The 19609-nt window shown below is 40.4% G+C and overlaps 1 protein-coding gene across 2 annotated transcripts in view; it reads left to right on the forward strand.

Annotated features, from left to right (window-relative positions):
• Nucleotides 1-19609, forward strand: part of diaph2 (diaphanous-related formin 2) — a 382484-nt gene that overhangs the window by 246672 nt on the left and 116203 nt on the right. For both annotated transcript variants that reach the window (XM_030738657.1, XM_030738656.1), the window contains exon 24: nt 1945-2074. In XM_030738657.1, the coding sequence (XP_030594517.1) occupies nt 1945-2074 (130 nt within the window). The remainder of the gene's footprint in view (nt 1-1944; nt 2075-19609) is intronic.

The raw sequence follows: 19609 nt of genomic DNA on the forward strand, positions 1-19609 counted from the left end.
TAATAGACATTTATGTGTTCAGCAGTGGTGCTGTTGCAGATTTATTTTTAATCGGTTATGAGTGTTATTTCCAGGAGGAATTTTAATGTGATCATTGTGTTAGAGCTGTATGATTATTATCACAAATATTAACAGTGAGGCACACATTCACATTTCAGTAGGTTTTACTTCCTGGCTGAGCTTGTCCAAACTCCATATGAAGTGGAAGAAGGGGCTACTTTTTTATTTATTTATTTAAATATGGTATCTGTTACCAGCTATACTCAGCATGGACTGCGTAGCTAACAATACTGGACAGACGCTCAAACTGGATATGCGGCCATCTTACTTTTTAGTGGTGATAACGTCAGATAACCTGCCTGATATCTGCAAGAGAACATGCAGAATACATGTCTGAGTCTTGTTGAAAACAACAGATAAAGAAATACAGCTGCATTCAGTGACTGGACAGAGTTTTTATAGAACTGTGACTGCCCCAGATAAAGTTTTTCTTTTTTAAATTTGACTTTCAGGTCAGTTGATTTATTGATTGTTGTTGGGATGTAAAAATAGTATAATTTAATCTTAAAGTACACCCTACCCTTTATTATTATTATTGCTTTTTATATTTTTAACATTAGCATTAGCAGATTTGCTTTTATGTGCAGTAATGACAGTTTGGAGATATAATAAACAAATTTAAATGCCATGAATCTCAGTTGTGTTTAGTGAAATGAGCTGATGCGTGACGGTGCGCTTCTGCCTGCACTTTTTCCTAAAATGTGTGTGCATGAGCGCACATGTGTTTCCATGTGTACATGTGTGGGCATGTCCAACTGCAGGCTGTTTACAGGATGGATATTATCAGTATGAGCACACAGAGGTGGGCTGTGCTAATTAGCTTTCCCAGCATGCCATTCAAACAGCATAGCAATCACGGTGGGGAATGAATATGGAACAAGTTTTCTATGCACTGATGTGAAGAATCCAAGCTTCAGTTTATGAACACAGACTCACACACAAACACACACACACACACACACGCTTGGCAAATACAGTACATTACTTGCATTCAAACTTTCCTGCTCTCATGATTTATTCTCAGAGGAGTGGGATCATTATGTGTGTATATACTGTACATGCATATGTGTGTCCTTATCTGTTGTTGTTTAGTCTTCAGTAATTGGTTGCACATTTTTGTAAGGTCTCATTTATTTTACCTTCTCCCTGTGTATTTAATCACTGTGATTTGGAGTTCCCCAGAATTCAGGCTTTACTTTAAGCTTGTTAGGAATTAATTTTCCTTTGTTGAATGCTCAGCATCAGCTCCCAAAGAAGTCCTCTTGTGTTTCTTTTTGGACTAACTGTAATTTAAAAAAAAATATGTTTAACATATGTTATAATGTAGAGATACAATACATCAATCCCACAAAATCAGCTGTTTCAGTAAATTTGTTAACATTCAAAAATCATCATATTGTTCTTTTTCCACTCTCTTTCTCTGAAGTGCATATTATTAGTTAGAAAGTCCAGAGAGACCATACAGTACGTCCAATTTGAAAGCCAATTCTTGGCATACTTAAACAGGAACTGATCAAAACTGATTTTAAGTCAAAAGAACCATTGTATTTATACTATGGTAAAATTCACATTAATATGTAAAAGGGCAGGGACAGCAAGCTGCAAATGTTCCAGAACTAATGCCATCCTTAAAAACAATGTTACAAAAGTCATTGCTTTTAAGTGCAAAGAGCAGCTCTTCAACTTAAAAGGTTGTCTCAGTGAATTAAAAGTATTGAGGAATCCAAAAACCTCTTGGTTTGGCAACATTTTGTGATGATTTAACCTCGTGCCTCAACTGATTAAATGGTGACTTGACCAATAAGAAGACATTCTTCTGTCAAGTAAATGAGTCTAAACATCTGGGTTAATGTGGTCTTTTTTCCTTTTTTTTTTCTTTTTCAGCTTCGAGACACAAAATCTGTCAGTCAAAATACAACACTTCTGCATTTCCTGGCTGAAAAGTGTGAAGAGAACCACGTCGAAATTTTGAGGTTTCCAGATGAGCTAGAGCATGTGGAGAGTGCTAGCAAAGGTATGTCTGCCAGCCTGATTGTCTCAGAACTATCCAGTCACATACCAATACAGTATATTCCACTATAGACAACTTCACTGTACTATTTACCAGAGTGCATTTTAAAATGGAGGGGAACCTGCAACCATGTAGACACACATTTATTATTGTTGTTTAAATAGTTTAAAAATATCCCTTGTGGTACATGCCATTATAGTCTTTTACTCTATAAGCACCATGGTCACATATGGTAGCTGGAGCTCAGTTTAAATGATGTAATTAATAAACTACTATATGGACACTTTATGTTATGTTTCATCCTTTGACAACAGCCTCTGTCTCTGTGACAGGAATAGAGTTGTTTGTCTGACCACACTGTCATTCAGCCTGTCAATAAACTAATTCCACTTTAATTCTATTCTCAAGCAATTGGTGGAATCCCTGCAGGCTTATTTACTTTGTTAGTCTGGTAATTGGTTATTTAATCTAATTCAACTAATTATGTACTTGACTGAGACTGCCAGCCATTGTGTAAGTGGGCTGAATAGTCTTCAACCGCTGCATATATTAAGATGTCCATGTGCACACATTTTGAATTGTATCAACTTTGTCATTTCATGGAAATGAATTATTCAAGGAGAAACCAATTAATTGACTGAGACCAGTAAATAAATGCCTCTTTGAAAAAAAAAAGAAAAGAAAAGAAAATAGGGATAAGTAGGGATGCACGAAACAGTTTACTTGGTACATCACTTACACCACATACTGTTCGTTCATTGATCACCCCATACTATTAAACTGGATTTTCAGGTAGGAAGCCTCCTGTTCACATTTTGATACAAAATATTCTAATGTAACCACAGGTCATCGTAGGTAAGAATTTTATCCTTTTTTTTTATTATCTGTGTTTGTGTTTTATTTACTTTATGTTACAGGATTTATAGCATTTACAAACTCAGAAACCACAGGAAGCGAAAACATTAACACGTTTGAGACCCACTTCACCCATTCTTCACATGTTGTCAGGGCAAGTTTTTAAATTTTGAATTGTATCAACTTTGTATCAGTGCTGCTTGTCCACTTTCAGAACACATTCATATCACAGATGGTTAAAGAGGTGTATGGGTATGGTAACAAGCGCTGATAACGTCCTTTGGGGACAGATTAGGTCCCTGAGGGTTAATTGTTTGCCACTATTTTCAGATTTTTTTATAAGCTTTTGGTCTCCTTTTGGGCAAACTGACTATAGAAAATTGATTAAAGTGCTCTATTCATCTTAATACACAATGTATGTTCTCCACTTTTAATATAAAATCAGAACTACTTTAGCATGAAAGCCTTTTTCCCATGTTACTTTATTTGAACCACTTACTGTTTAATGATTTATTGATATAAACCATAAGCCGTGGTTTAAAAAATGTTATTATTGTAAAGCTTTGTCAGGATTGTGATACTAAGCATATACAATACAATTAATGTTTACTCTAAAACGAGAGACCAACAAAAGAAAGTAATTACATATAATATGAAAGACACAGCAGCACAGATAACCTTCATCTTCTCATTGGTGAAATAATTAAAGTAAATTCTGTATTTTTATAATTTCTTACAGTAAATCTCAGGTGTACAAGCATATGTTTTCTGATTATAAATTGTTAGAGGCTTGTGGAGTGTGGCTAAATAAAAGTGATGTTGGGAGTGATGTGGAACATTCAAATATAATCAAATGGTCATATACAGCGGTTTAAACTTTTTTCAGTTAATAAACCTCACTGGTAAGGGTAATCAATCCTGGCTAATTTCACTAGGGAATCATAGTTTTTCCCTCCTTGATTGGCTACTTCAGAGTCCTCTCGTCTACACTCTTTCTTTAAAAAAAATCATCTCATATTTTAAAGCTTATTTGGTCACTTTCACTACTGTTGTAGTCCATTTTGTTTGTCTGTTTGTTATAAAAAGCTTGGGTTAGCCAAAAAGGCAATTCTATGTTTTATAGCTTATAGGCTGTCTTGTTAGGAGGAGCACAAATGCCATAATGGAGATTAGAGGGCAACAATAACTAAGTCAGTTCCAGCATATGTGAATGTTCTCAGAGGAGACCCTTCATTCCTCATAGGATTCAGCTGTTTTCAAAGCTTACCTACATAAAGGTCAATCTTAATTAAAATCCACATGATTATGTAAGGAGGCAGGGGCAGCAAGTTGCAGATGTTGAGGGGAAAGGCCATCCCTTTTCCACTCTTGAACAGTGCGCTGTGGATTTAAATAAATGTTACCATATTAGTAAAGTAAGTACCATCCTTTAGACTTTATCAAATGACAGTCAGCTTGGATGAAAAAATTCTTCAACCAAACAACAAAACCAAAAAAAAAACCCCAAAACAAAACAAACTATGGCACTGCCTAAATTACTTGCTTTTGTAATTTCTGAATTAAACAAAAACAGGCACAAAATGGTCAGTCTTATTAAATAACAGTAATTCACTACAACCTCAAGAATAGAGACAAGGTCTTGAAAGTATTTTTTCATGAGGTATGTGCAGTAGTGACTCCCTTCAGACAATGAAGATCAGCCGTAAACTGCACTTTTTGTCAACATTTTAAATATTTTAAAAAGGTAGAGCTTGTGAAAAAAGTCAGTATATCAGAATCAAAATCCACTTTTACCTTTACTGAAATAACAAAATGGTCAAAATAAATATTTGGATTTTTGAGGAAAAATAAATTGTATATAATAGTATAATAAAAACAGTACTAAAGTAGTACTTTGCAGTATAATGTTCAACAAATGACTTTTTCTTCTTTTGTTCTTCTATTTTTTGGAGCGGTACCTTTCAAAGATTGAGAAACCAATTTCTGTGCAGGACTAACTTATAAATTATGATATTGTCAATATGCAGTAATTACAATCTGGCAGAATTTAACCTGTTTTTCACACCTCAAGAGTAAATTATATTTTTATTGTGAGCTCCTTGTCTGCCTGAAGAAGAGATGGCTAGTTTCTCATTTTACTGTCATCTTTGATCTCTATTGATAAATCATTTCAAAGGCCTAAGGATTTAAATGACACGCTTGGTAGCTCAAAGATGCTCGGATCACTTTATTAAAAAAGTTCCCTTTTCTCATCCCAGTCAGCAAAAAGTTGCTTTGTTTTTTTTCTTTTTTTTTTTCTTTTTTTTTTTTTATTTAAATAATCAGTCTCTAAGTTGTTGAGAAAGTAATCACCTTATATCCAGACTAAAAAAAAAAAAAAAAAAAAAGAAGCATCCCATGTCCCAGTGGATAATTAAGCAATTATAGCAAACAACTGATAATGAACAACATCATTTGTAAATAGGCTATATTAAAAATGTGAGGTTGCTGAAGTGACACCTTTACACCCATGAGAAGAGTGAGCACAACAACAAGCCACACGGTGGTCATCAGCAAGATCTCTCTCTGGCAGATATCTTGTAGCAGACAAGTGTTTTGAAATGGGGTATCCAAGCTCCTCTGCAGAGGCACAGAAAACAGCCAATGGTAAGGACTGGAAACGCAGTGGTTGGCCATCGAAACTTGAGTGCAGCAGACAAAAGTCAAGCTGACTTCCCCTCGAAAATGGAAGCGATCCAGCAGCTCCATCAGCTCAGAATTGGCAGAAATCAGTGAGACCCTGGTACACAGTTCAGAGAAGTCTGCTCAAAAGTAGCCTTTATGGAAGATTTGCAGCCAGAAAAGATATTTCTCAGATACACTGCACCTAGTTTTGAAAACACAAGAACTAAGATACAGAAAAAAAAAAAATTTAAATTAAAAAATGCTCTGGAATGATGACTCAGAATTTAAAGTATTTGGCACTTTGTCTGCTGAAGGACTGGAGGGCTCCAAAATAAAGCATATCTGCATGCAGCAGTGAGATTCTTTGCAGAATAGAACTGCATTTGATTTGGTAGCATTTACTGGTCTTGTAAAAGCTGAGCTCACAGGCAAATTCTTATCCATTACACAGTATCATCAAGGACACATCTGGCCTGATACAAATTCATTCTGCAGCATGACAACAGCCTAAAACATTCAATCACAGTCACATTGAACTGTTTCTAGTGTACAGGTAATATGGTTCCCAAAGAGCCCTTTTATTCTTTCCGACTACTGTTGAGGTAGTCTGAGAGTATATAAACATGCATTAAACACTTTGTATTTACCTACTGCAATGTGTATCAAATTAACTGTTCACTGAAATACTTTTATGTACACGGGTCCTGTAAGCGGGAATAACACAAGGAAGTAGAGTGAGATGCTTTTATGTATTTTTTAATTTAAATAATTCTCACTTGATAGTATTTTTTCACATATAGAACACGTCTGTGCAATGTAGTATATTCTTTATTGGTCTTCAGTAATTATTTTAGTAGCATAGGAGAACATTAGTGGTATTAAACTACACAGAGGAGCTACTGAATTTTCACAATAGTTGTTACCACTGTTTCTGTTGAGTGTTCCAGTGTATAGTAGCAGTTTGGTACCAGTTAATAAATTCAATTCACCTATTTCTTTGCCATAGGCACTCTAATAGAGTTCCATAGTGATGGATGTGTACCTGAAAATTGTTTATCAAATCTGTTCAGTTTTCATTGACAAGTATTTAAGTGTCAGTGTTTCCTGTGGAATTTTATTAACATTGCAACATGATAACCTGTATTTACTTGTGTTGCAGGAGGAAAAGCTTAAAACAACTATAATCGAAACATAATCATGAAAGGATGCACATTTAACAACTGAATACTACTTTGCTTTAATGAACTCAGCTTCTTCTGGGTGACCATAATTATTTTGAATAAATGTTTCACAGTCTAAAATTTCAAATATAATTTGACTAACGGTATTTGTACAGGACAAAGGACCGGGCTTTGTCAGGATATTGATAAAACCACTTTGATTAATTTGTACATTCTTTGTGAAAACAAAAACAGCACTACTTTTTGAGAAATGAAATGTCCAGATGACTCCAGAGCAGTTATAATCTGTTATAACGTGAGATATAATCAACATTTTTGTTAGACTTGCACAGATTCATACAAACACTGTGCAGTTCACAGGAGTGAGAATAGTTTGGTTCCATTTGGTGCTGAATGAGCTTCTGACATAACAGGCCTATGTTTACATTTTTAATATTTAATTTCACAAAAATTTCAAGTAGATTTTTATTATTTTATTTTCTGCAAATTCTGTCAATATTATCTTGATCACATGGGATGCCAAACTAATGGCGGTGCAATTTTTGCTCAACGTTTGGCAGTATTCCCCACAGACATCAATAATTCAGCGGACCATCATACTGTCTGATTAATTGAATGCTCAACCTAAGTAATTAATGTGAATTGTGGCAGTATTGCAGTAGACTATGGAATAGGCTGGACAAGGCTTTAGTGTATATTACTAATAGCATCGACTGACCTTTTAGCTTGGGTTGCAAAAGTGGTTTAGCCACTGGCTTTGGTAAACCCTTACTTTCATTACAATATATTTGCTTTTATTTAGAAATTATGCATGTATTTTTTTATTTAATGGTGTGTTTTAGTCTCCCCTTTCATCCGAGTTAGCTGCATGAGATGTAGAAAGTGTAAGTTTTAGCAGTTAGGTGCCTTTTTTTTTTTTTTTGTAAAATGTAAAATTTCAGCAGGTGCACTAATAATTCAGCTGCCCAACATACACTGTAGAGTCCGGGCTTGCTCTTTAACATAAAGGAGCATTCTAAGCAAATCTTCTTCTAGGGTGAGGCACTATCCTCGACTTTAGGCTATAAGCTGGATAGTATGTCCTGTGTATAAACTGTATATGCTTTCATTTATAAATATATTATTAAGAATTGAAACTCAAATCATTTGAAATGTAGTCATAGAGTCTATTATTTTCATACCCCTGACCCCATCTTAACAGGAGTGGCAATGGCTGGAGAGAAGTGTCATTGGCCGATTTGCCTTGTTAAATTCCCCCAGAGATGAATATGTGGGGCCTGACAATGGGAACTAAGTCTGTGTGGTGATTCCACTCAATCAGTGGTGCACTGACAATCTGTCTTGACAATCCGGGAAAAGAGGAAATATGACACAAATGTTCTCATAAATCTATTTAGTATAAGGCATAGCCAAGGGCAAAGTACTTTGGAGCCTGTGAGAGGGAAAATGGAGAATGAGGGGAGAAAAAAAAAAAAGATGAACTCTGAGGATATTAATACCGCTGTGAATATATCTATTATCCACATTCATTTCAAGGCACTGCAGCATAATAAAGCAGTGCCCATTTCCCATTTAAACTCAGAGCAGTACTTGGCTCTGTATTACGTAGACAAAATGCCTTTCTGGATATGGTGGGGCACAGAAAGGATCATTTGTCTTTTAGTTTTTGTGCAGTTGCAAAGAATCATTGGGTTGAGAAGATATTCCCTTTTGCCAGTCCAGGAATGGGAGGGTATCTCAGTAAAGTCAGCTGCAGAAGCTTGAGGAATGTGAAGAATAGACAGTATTCAAACCAAATAAGTACTGCTGCTTTAGACAAAAAAAAAAGTTTGTTTATTTATTTATTTATGGCCAAGAGATTTGCTTGTCTTTAATAGAAACCCAACTTGACTCACGTCACTAGAGAGACAGATAGTTTTATGGATAAATCTTTTTCTTTGTTTACATCACTTGCTCTAAATGATGAAGCCGCCCATATACTGTACTCCTGTGTAACCAACAAAGACTTATTTACCTGGTTTTGTAGCTTCATCTATTACCACGTCTGTTTCCCTTGTGGGCAAGTGCACCACCAAAAAGGCATTCCCCAGTTTTATCATCTCTTTACTTTTTAGTGGACTTTTGTGTGTGTGTGTGTGTGTGTGTGTGTGTGTGTGTGTGTGTGGTGCTTTTACCTGGGATGAAGAAAGGCTGTGCTATACTCACACACGGATAGGATTTTAGGGTAACATTAATGTGATTAACACGTTATTATTATTGGAATTAGAATTATAGTATTAGAATTATATTGTAATAATATACAATAAATGGAACTAAACTGAAATGTGTCATTTGGCAAAGGGGATATATTTGCTTTTGTCCTATACGTACTTTCTGTTTTTTAAGTAAAACTTAAACTCCTGCAACAGATTATTTCTAGGCTCTAAAATCAGAAAACTGCAGTACCACACCACCTCTGTGTTGTGTGAAATGTGATAGTTTATTTGTAGTAGATTTTTCTTTCCCTTTGCAGATTATGGATATGGCAGATTCCCATGGCAATAAGTAAATAGACAGCCTGTGCAAATATTAGAAATTAGTAAAGGCCCCCTGGTAATACTAGTTTTGGAAAAAACAACAATAATAATCTGTTTCAATGACAGCTAAGATTCCCTTTGTAGCCACCCTTTTCATTCTTGCTTAAAAGTAATTGAATGACAATCTGACTTAGGTGCATATTAATATTCTCAATGGGAATACCATTTGCCTTTTAATCATGGGAATTAATAGGATGTAGTATGGGGTTCATGGAAGTGGAGCATTTCAAGTCTATTGTAATTAAAGTGAAATTGTGGAATCTAAAGAAACTTTTTGGAACATGTAATTAGTGTGATATATGCACTTGTTTTACAAAGAATGCTTGGTGCAATTTTAATTACCTGGCTTTGGTAAACTCTCCACAAGAGCTGAACTGCTTTGAGGTGCCTCCAGCAGCAAAGAAGCTGACTGTGACTTTGGGAGTTTTGAAGATAAAAAAAACCAAAAAAACCAAAACACTGATCTCTGAGGGAACATAACCTCAGTCCTTGACGGAGGGTAACCTAACAGTGGTACATTGACCTAGAGTGCACACCTAAGACAACAGTCGACTGGCTTTGTCTCTGTATTTATAAGTCCAAACCAAAGGCTGGATTAAAACCCCTTTGGAAATCTATAGAAACACTGAAGATTGCAGCTCACTGATGCTGTCTGCAAGGAAGGAGAGGAAAAGCCCTAATCTAGACAGGCAGAACTGGTAGAAACACAGTGTATCCAAGATGACTGATGTGAAGATACATTTTCTTGTTTGTTTTTTGTTGAATATCCCACCACACTGAAATGCTCAAAAACTATTATTATTTTAGAAAGAACAGCTAATGAGTTATATTCATTTTTCACAGGAAAAAAATGCAGTTGAAGGAATATTGTTTATTTGCTTTGTTTATATATATATATATATATATATATATATATATATATATATATATATATATATATATATATATATATATATTCATACAGTACCAGTCAAAAGTTTGGACACACTCACCCATTTATATGAATGTATGGATATGTAATTTTATTATTGAATATAGAGTCTTCATATAGAGTACACAAATAATTACAGCCAGATTTTGAGAACCAGATTTACAGTTGATTAAACTAGACATGAATAGTGGATTTTTTTTAGGAACAGAGCGAGCCAAATCAAGAACGTTTTCATTATTTCCAACTCTAACCATCAACTTTATGCTAGCCTTATTTTTCACAAGATTAAAAAGATGAAAAAACACCAGCGCCTCATAACGTGCTGTATTGCACAAATGAAATCCACATTGTTGTTTTGAATATGTTTTTAATACACACCAGTAAAACACCAAGAACACTTGACCAGTAGTCATCTTAACATTGTCACTGTAACTGGAAATGGAAACAATTTTCTTACTTGTTGCTCAAAGTATACCCTTCCCTAGACCCTGAAAGTAATAGAGGAGGATCAGCGAGGCCAGCAGTGTAAATGGACAGTCTGTCATGAAGAATATTAGGAACAGGAAACAGACCTGTCTAGCTCCACCAGCACAGGATGAGTGATGAGCTCTAGAGAGTTTTCTTTTTTCTGCGCTCACTTCATGGTGGATGAGTAGTTCATTGTAAGAGCAAAACAACTATTCTCTTTCTTCATTTTTTTTTTGTTCTTTTTATTTTTTCTGCCCATCTCCCTTTCCCTCCACCTCTGATTTCTTACATCACCACTTTGGCCAGCAAGTATGCATGTAGACAGAGATAGACACATGCAGGGAGGCCAGCAGCCCTGCTTAGCATCAGGCTCCAGTCTGTGACAGCAGAATTCAATGAGAGCTGACAATGAGACCAGGAATGAGAATAATGCTTTTTGCCAGTCTAGAAATTCAGGCTGTCGCAGTAGACCATTTTCAGTGCTGGAAGTGTTCCAATAGCTGAGGTGAACACGGAAGCTCTATTTAAAAAACTGTTTCTCTATATTAACTTTAAAAAGAACCAACCCATTCCTCCAGATTAATATAACTGTAGTGTAATTACAATCAATTAATAGATGAGCAGTTAACACTTGTATTTTTGCTCAATTCATGTAACAGTGACATATTTCATTTTGCATTTGCAAATGTTTGACTGGTACTGTAATTTACTGATTTTTTGGAAATGTTTAATTTCTTTTTTATTAGTTCTTTGTGGTATTCATGTACCACAACACCATTTTTAGAAGTGAGGCAATATTTGTTCCCAAGATAGCTTTACAGTTGATCATTTTCTTATTGCATGTGGAACTTTCAGTATGTAGGACATGCTTCAGTACCAGTCAGATAAAGGTCTCAGTATACTGTACTCCTCAGAGATGTAGTTCTCCATGTACCAGCTTCATCAAGTCATTACAATGCTTGACATTTCCACTGACTCACAATATTATCACAAAGCTTGATTTATACCGTATGCATTCTGAAGTGACAAAAGCATATGACATGATGAATTTGACCTGTCATAAAGGCGTATAAGCAACTGAGCTAAGAACTCATTGACAGGACTTTTTGCTAAACATTAGGGAACTTTGAAGTTGTTTTTCATCTAGAGAATTGTGATAGCACGTGTGTCAGGCTATTCTGATAAGAAAGATGATGATGATTGTTGTACAAATGAGCCGGAAATTGAGTTTTCTCTGTGGTGATCCCTGCACCCTCCTGATAAGGCCCTGTTGCAACATTACAATAACAAGTGCAAGGATTTGTGATATTAACTGACTGAAAGAGCATAATCCACAGTACAATATGCCCACCCTGTTAAGGATTTATGCTATGTGCTTGTGTGATGGCTCAGTAGTGAGATCTATATTTAATAGGCTAAGCTTGCCAAATAGGTATGACACTGTTGTTTCATGGCCATTTTAGCATTAACCCATTTACTATTTATTTACCCAGTCATTTACTTCCGATTGAAAAATTATGATGTAAATTTTAATTTTTGATCCCTAGATTCCTGATCACTTCCCTTCTAAATGTTATCTGTAAAACATTATTATTCTGTCATTCAGAATTCAACTTATGATAACCTAATGATAAAACCAATATTTTATTGCCAAAAATGCCACAAATGACTTTGAAAAACCAGATAATGCCAAACAAAATAGCCGAGTGCCAAAAGGTTTACATAAGGACAATCACTTTAATATTGATTAATTAATATCAGGCAAGAGAAGCAAAATTTTAAACCCAATTTCACAGATTTTTCTAAATGTCAGTAAGTAACTAACAAGCCATTTGTTGAAAGAACTTCAGATGTTCAAAAAACTCACTCAAAAATAATTTGTGCTTTAAATAAATGGGAAAATCAATTTCAAGCCACACATTTAATTTCTAATTTTCTGTCAGATAGGAACAGAGAAATCACTTTGAAACTTTCTCATGTACTTTACTATTTATGCATGTAGTGTATGTAGTACATACACATACACTACATGCATGTGTACACCTTTGACTGGTGTACATTGCCAGTCAAAGGTTTTTGGCTGGTCCTGTATGTAGTATGTGGATGCTTTATAAAAGCATCCACATACTATATTTTGACATGCAGTATATAGTCAGCAGAACATTTATAGCGCTTATCTGTTGAGCCAGTTCTAGTTCTCGTGCTTGTTTTTTCACACGCAGGAATCACACCACGCTATAGAGGAAAAATACACATTATAACAGACATGCTATTTACCCAGAAAGGCAACAGATCATTTACTGACTAGGTGGTCATTGCGGTAAAGTGCCTCTGTTTTGATCTCCATGCCTCACTGAATTCTTTGCCTCTATTGACCACTGTTTGAGAAAACGTGTCTGTGGATGAAATGCTGTCATAAGAATCTGGGCGGCTTTTGCCAACCCCTGTGCAATTGTGGGGGGAGAGAATTGATTTTGGATTCTAAATTGATTCAAAATTTTATTTATTTTATTTATTTTTTATCATGTGCTGTAATCAGTATATAATATGAAAGCATAGGCGACCATGACAGTGCTAATCATCTGGGTTTTACTAGGACCATGGGATTAGGTTCCTTTGTGCCCCTTTTAGTTAACTCATGCCACTGTGTGAGGATTCCACTATCAGTCCTTTGTTATACACCTGAGAGGAGCAAAGACACAGCAGCACATAGGCATTTGCTGCCTGTGTTGCAACAGTTACTATATGTGGTATATTTAGGTTTTTGCAGGGTCTACCAAGACCATGCTTATCTTCATTTGTCACCTTCCAGGTGTTTGTTGCCACGCATTTTCTTTACAATCTGAAAAATTATGCTCCAGTGAACTTTACTGTGCTTTTCATTTGAATTTCTGAGTTCATAGTTGGAATTTTCAGCTGGAATGACCCCTCAAGTTGGACTTCCAACTCGGAAAGTTGGAGCAGCCCCAAAAATCCTAACTTAACAATCTACAATGGCAGAAGTGCACTTTAAACATTAATAAAGCTGTGAAACTTGTAATCTGTACAGCCACTGTTGTGTATTTATGGCCCACTAAATAAGCCATATGCAGAGAATTAACCAGCCTCTGTCTGTGAAAGTGCTGTACCTGTGTTTCAAAGCGCAAAGAAACAAGCGTTGCACTGTATTGCTGGTGACGCATGAGTGACTCTGCCTTGCTACATAGCAAAATAAATCCCATTTTTCCTTGCTCTTCCAACTTTGCTACTAGTACACCCTCAACTTGGGAGTGACGTGACTCCCAGCTCTGGCTTCTAAGGCAAATTAAACACAACATTATAGTAGTCCTAGCCATATCGTTATGAACTAGCTTACCACTTGGTACATCATCAATTTTTCATTTAAAAGCAGCCACCATTGTTGATCACATACTAGTTAAATCCACTATCATATGAGAAGCTGCTTGTGTAGTATGAGCTGGATTTTGTTTGTTTGGCTTTATGATGTAAATCATGCTGATCCCCTCTAATTTTGTCCTCAGGCCTTGTAGAAATGAGTTTAATTTAGCAGCAAGCCTTTTAGTTTGAAAATAAATCTAACAGGTCTGGACTATGACCTTTCTCTTACATGTTAATGATTTGCATTTTCCACCTTTTTTTTTTTTTTTTTACGGCTTTGTGATATGGAGTCACACTGTGCAATCCATATTCAAATATTATTTAAATCAGTTGCACCGCATTTGCATGTGAAATTGAGAATTTGTAGCCAGGTTGCCTGCATACTGAGCAGAGGGATAACCTTCATTGGAGATGGGGTTGATATTGCAAATTAATGGGACAGGGTATTAATAATTGTCATGAAAGGGAGGTTCTATATTGCTCACCACCATGACAGAGTGTTTTCTCCCCATGTAATGAGTATGATATAATTTTCACCTCTTTTGTGTTCATCTCAGGAAATGATGATACTGTCTTCAAATAGGGACAGTAATGGTGTCAATTTTTAGGACTGAATTAAACGCAATATGGTGGCATCCACACTAGAAAAAATCTGTCATATTTAGACGCAGGGTACTTAACATAAATAAATCCATTTGCCTATGTTTTCACCCCGAAAATAGTAACATAGGTTATTCTTGCAAGCTATGAAGTAAAATTTTGTTTTCAAGTTAAACGGCCTCTATTAGCTGTGTGAATAAAATGTGCACTGATGGGGCAAAACTTTGCACCACAGTGAACAAGAAACGAAACTTAAACTTTCTAGGGTATGTTTAACATTTTCAAAAAATGGTGGATGTAACTTTTGTATTTTCTTTTCTTACTGTGATATGTTCCCGATTCTAACCAAAATGTTTCAGTGCCTCAATCTTAACCAAACAAAAACCCTTAAAACAAACTAGAATCAAACTCAAAATTTCTCGTTGGGAGACTGGGGTCCCGCATGGCCTTTAACACCTTTTGCAGGGCCACTTGTTATTCCTGTCGCTGTGTGTGTATGTGTGTGTATAACGGGTCATTATCAGAAGGAATTTTGTGATCAATCACAGGCCTCCCCGATGGTACTGCATAATGGACAAGATTCTAAACACCAGGAGAGCAAAACACTTTGCATAATACTCCACATTTGTCACGTCCACAGAACGAAAAGACACAAGGAGGGTGAGCGTTAACAGGTTTATTACAATAGAATGTGCGAAGGGAAGTGAGCAGGGGGCGAGAGTTGTTGAGGGAGAGGAGAGGCTGCCTCCGACGAGGAATACGAGTGACGGTGGTCCCAAGGGTCCGCAGGAGCGGGGGGGCAAGACGGTGGCGGCGATGGAGCGCGGGCAGGAATCCACAGCTGACCTGAGGTGAGAGACGAGGAGTTAGAGAAGACAATTGGAACAGGTAAGTCATTAGCCTGATACTGAGCCGACACTGACTGTAACTCTGTCAATGATCCAGCAATGAGTCGAGGTCTGCTGTCATCTTAAGAAGGCGGTGCTGATTGCCTCAATGGAGAACAGGTGTGGAGCAGCTCCATGGAGGGACCGCCCTCACAGGGCATGACAGTACCCCCTCCTCAACGGGAGCCTCCTGGCGACCTGAACTTGTCTGGATGCCGCCGGCGGTACTCCTGCACTAGGCGTTTGTCCAGCATGTTCGTTTGGGACACCCAGGAGCGCTCCTCCGGCCCATAGCCCTCCCAGTCCACCAAATACTGATAACCACGGCCGCGGCGGCGCGCATCCAGGATGCGGTTGATGGTGTAGGCCGGATGGCCGTCGATGATGCGCACCGGAGGAGGAGAGGCTGCCGGCGGGCACAGAGGGCTGGTAGAGACAGGTTTCACTTGGGACACATGAAAGACGTTATGAATACGCATGTTGCGAGGGAGGTTAAGCCGGACCGAGACAGGATTGACAAGGGAGTGTATTTCAAATGGACCAATGAATGTAGGGGCGAGTTTCTTAGATTCAGCCCGAATAGGCACGTGTCTGGTTGAGAGCCATACCTTCTGGCCAGGTTGATAGGCTGGCGCCGGGGTCCGATGTCGGTCTGCCACTCGCTTGTTTTGGTCCTTGGTGCGCTGTAAGGCCAACCGGGCCGCCCGCCACACACGGCGACAGCGGCGGAGGTGGTGTCGGACGGAAGGAACCTGGAGATCCCTTTCGATGGTGGGCAAGAGGGGAGGTTGGAAACCCAAGGAGGCCTCGAAAGGTGACATGCCGGTGGCGCTGGACGAGAGGGAGTTGTGGGCGTATTCGATCCACGCCAAATGGGAGCTCCAGGTGGCCTGGTTGGTGGAGGCCACACAGCGTAGCGCTGCCTCGAGTTCTTGGTTGGTACGCTCTGTCTGACCATTAGTCTGAGGATGATAACCTGAAGACAGGCTCACCTGGGCTCCGAGCGACTTGCAAAACTCCCTCCATACTCGAGACGTGAATTGGGGCCCTCGATCGGATACGATGTCTTCAGGAATGCCGTGCAGGCGGAAGACATGATCAGTAAGCAGTTGGGATGTTTCCAGGGCTGAGGGGAGCTTGGAGAGTGCAATGAAATGAGCAGCTTTAGAAAAACGGTCCACAATGGTAAGGATGACAGTCTTACCCTCAGAGGGAGGAAGGCCGGTGATGAAGTCCAGAGCAATATGTGACCAGGGCCGCTTGGGGGTCGGCAGGGGCCGGAGGAGACCAGCGGGTGAGGAGGTCGATGGCTTATTTTGAGCGCAGGTACTGCAAGCAGCCACATACTCCCGGACATCCTTAATCAGCGAGGGCCACCAGAAATACCGTTGGAGGAAGGTGACGGTTCGGTGAGCCCCTGGGTGACAGGTAAACCTAGCGGTGTGGCCCCACTGTAGAACCTGGGCCCGAACCTGGGAGGGCACGTAGAGGCGGTTAGGAGGGCCGGTACCGGGGTCCGGTTCCGTCCGGAGGGCCGTCTGGATTGCCGACTCGATCTCCCAGGTGATAGAGCCTATGACACAGGAAGGTGGGAGTATGTACTCCGTCTGGGAGAAGTGGTCCGGGGAGGCATACTGACGAGAGAGGGCGTCTGGTTTCACGTTCCGGGACCCGGGTCTGTAAGAGATGGTGAAATTGAATCGGGTAAAGAACAGGGCCCACCTGGCTTGCCGGGGGTTGAGTCGCTTGGCCGATCGGAGATAAACCAGATTTTTGTGGTCCGTCCACACCAGAAATGGATGTGTAGCGCCCTCCAACCAGTGTCTCCACTCCTCGAGTGCCAGCTTGATGGCCAACAGCTCGCGGTCCCCGACGTCATAGTTGCTCTCGGCGGGGGAGAGTCGACGAGAGAAAAAGGCGCACGGCTGAAGGTTACCTGCTGCCTGTTGAGAGAGGACGGCCCCTACTCCCACATCGGAGGCGTCCACCTCCACGATGAAGGGTTGTGACAGGTCGGGTTGGAGCAAGACTGGGGCGGTGGTAAAACGGTCCTTCAGGAGCTGGAAGGCCTCAGCCGCGGCAGACGTCCACCTGAAAGGGGTTTTCGGAGAGGTAAGAGAGGTTAATGGCAGGGTGATCCGACTGTAATCCCTGATGAAGCGTCTGTAAAAGTTGGCAAAACCCAGGAAACGTTGCAGCTGTTTGCGATCAGCGGGTGTTGGCCATTCCAACACGGCCTTGATTTTGACAGGATCCGCCCTCACCCGCCCCTTCTCAATGACATAGCCCAGGAAAGAGGTGGTGTCAACATGGAACTCACACTTCTCCCCCTTCACGAACAGGCGGTTCTCCAACAACCGCTGCAGCACCTGCCGCACATGTGTCTGATGTTCCTGTAACGAGGAGGAGAATATGAGGATGTCATCGAGGTACACAAAGACAAAATGATTAATGAAATCCCTGAGTACGTCATTAATGAGGGCCTGGAACACTGCGGGGGCGTTGGTCAGTCCGAATGGCATGACCAGATACTCAAAATGACCGAGGTGTGTATTAAACGCTGTTTTCCATTCGTCTCCCTTGCGGATTCTAACGAGGTGGTAAGCGTTGCGGAGGTCCAGTTTCGAAAAGATGGTGGCTCCTTGTAGTAGCTCGAACGCGGAGGTGAGTAAAGGAAGTGGGTACTTGTTCCGGATGGTGATGGCGTTGAGGCCCCGGTAGTCGATGCATGGGCGGAGAGACTTATCCCTCTTGGCAACGAAAAAGAATCCGGCCCCCAAGGGAGACGTGGAGGGCCGGATGAGACCAGCTGCCCTGGCCTCAGTGACGTACTTTTCCATAGCGTCTCGTTCCGGTTTGGAAAGGCTGTACAGGCGGCTGGAGGGATAGGGAGCTCCCGGGCGGATGTCAATGGCGCAGTCGTAGGGGCGATGAGGCGGCAAGGAGACAGCGTGATCTCTGCTGAACACTTCAGCGAGGTCGTGGTATATCTCGGGCACTCCGGAGAGGTCGGGTGGCGTGTTGTCCTTGGGAGATGCTGCGGGCGGGACGGAGGGAGTAGCGGCCTTAAGGCATCGCAGGTGACACTGCTCGCTCCATCCAGAGATGCTCCGAGTGGTCCAATTTATGTGTGGATTGTGTCGTTGAAGCCAAGGAAAGCCGAGAACGATGGGTGTCTGGGGAGACTCGAAAAGGTAAAATGAGATTAGTTCAGAGTGGTTACCTGAGAGAGTGAGCGAGATGGGGTCAGTCCGGTGGGTAATTGTGGAAAGTTTGGCGCCATCTAGGCCAACCACCTGAAGCGGCTGAGGAAGCGGGACGAAGGGAATACCATACTGGTGAGCGAGAGCACGGTCCAAAAGATTTTGCTCAGCCCCTGAGTCCACTAAGGCGAGCGCCGGATGACTCTCGGGAGGAAGGTTAATTTTTGCCTGGATGGTTAACCTGGGTTGGGAGGGACTAGCATTGACCGCGCCCGTCAGTATCCCCACCATTACCGACGGGCGGCCCCTTTTGGCCGAGTCGGGCAGGAATTAATGAAATGTCCTTTTAGTCCACAATAAAGACACTCACCGCTCGCCATCCTCCGGCGGCGCTCCGCTGCTGACAGCCGAGAGTGACCGAGCTGCATGGGCTGCTCCACCAGGCCAACAGGTGTCCCCGCAACCTCTGGTCCCTCTTCCGGGGTGTCATCCCGATCAGCCGGGGCCGTGCGACGAGAGGCCTGATGGGAATTGTAGTTTCGCAGCCCGCGCCGGGTGCTCAGGCGATCATCCAGGCGAATACAAAGGGAGATCACAGCCCCCAGGGATGGCGGCAGGTCTCGGGTGGCGAGTTCATATTTGATTTCCTCATTTAGGCTGTTAAGAAATATACCTCTGAGCGATTTTTCTTCCCAGCCCGCCTCCGCCGCGAGGATCCGGAAGTCCACTGAAAAGTCTGCAACGCTTCTTTTTCCTTGGCGTGCATTTATGAGTTTTTGCGCGGCCGCCTCCGGG

This window comes from Archocentrus centrarchus, chromosome 10 (assembly GCF_007364275.1).
Source record: "Archocentrus centrarchus isolate MPI-CPG fArcCen1 chromosome 10, fArcCen1, whole genome shotgun sequence".
Taxonomy (NCBI): domain Eukaryota; kingdom Metazoa; phylum Chordata; class Actinopteri; order Cichliformes; family Cichlidae; genus Archocentrus; species Archocentrus centrarchus.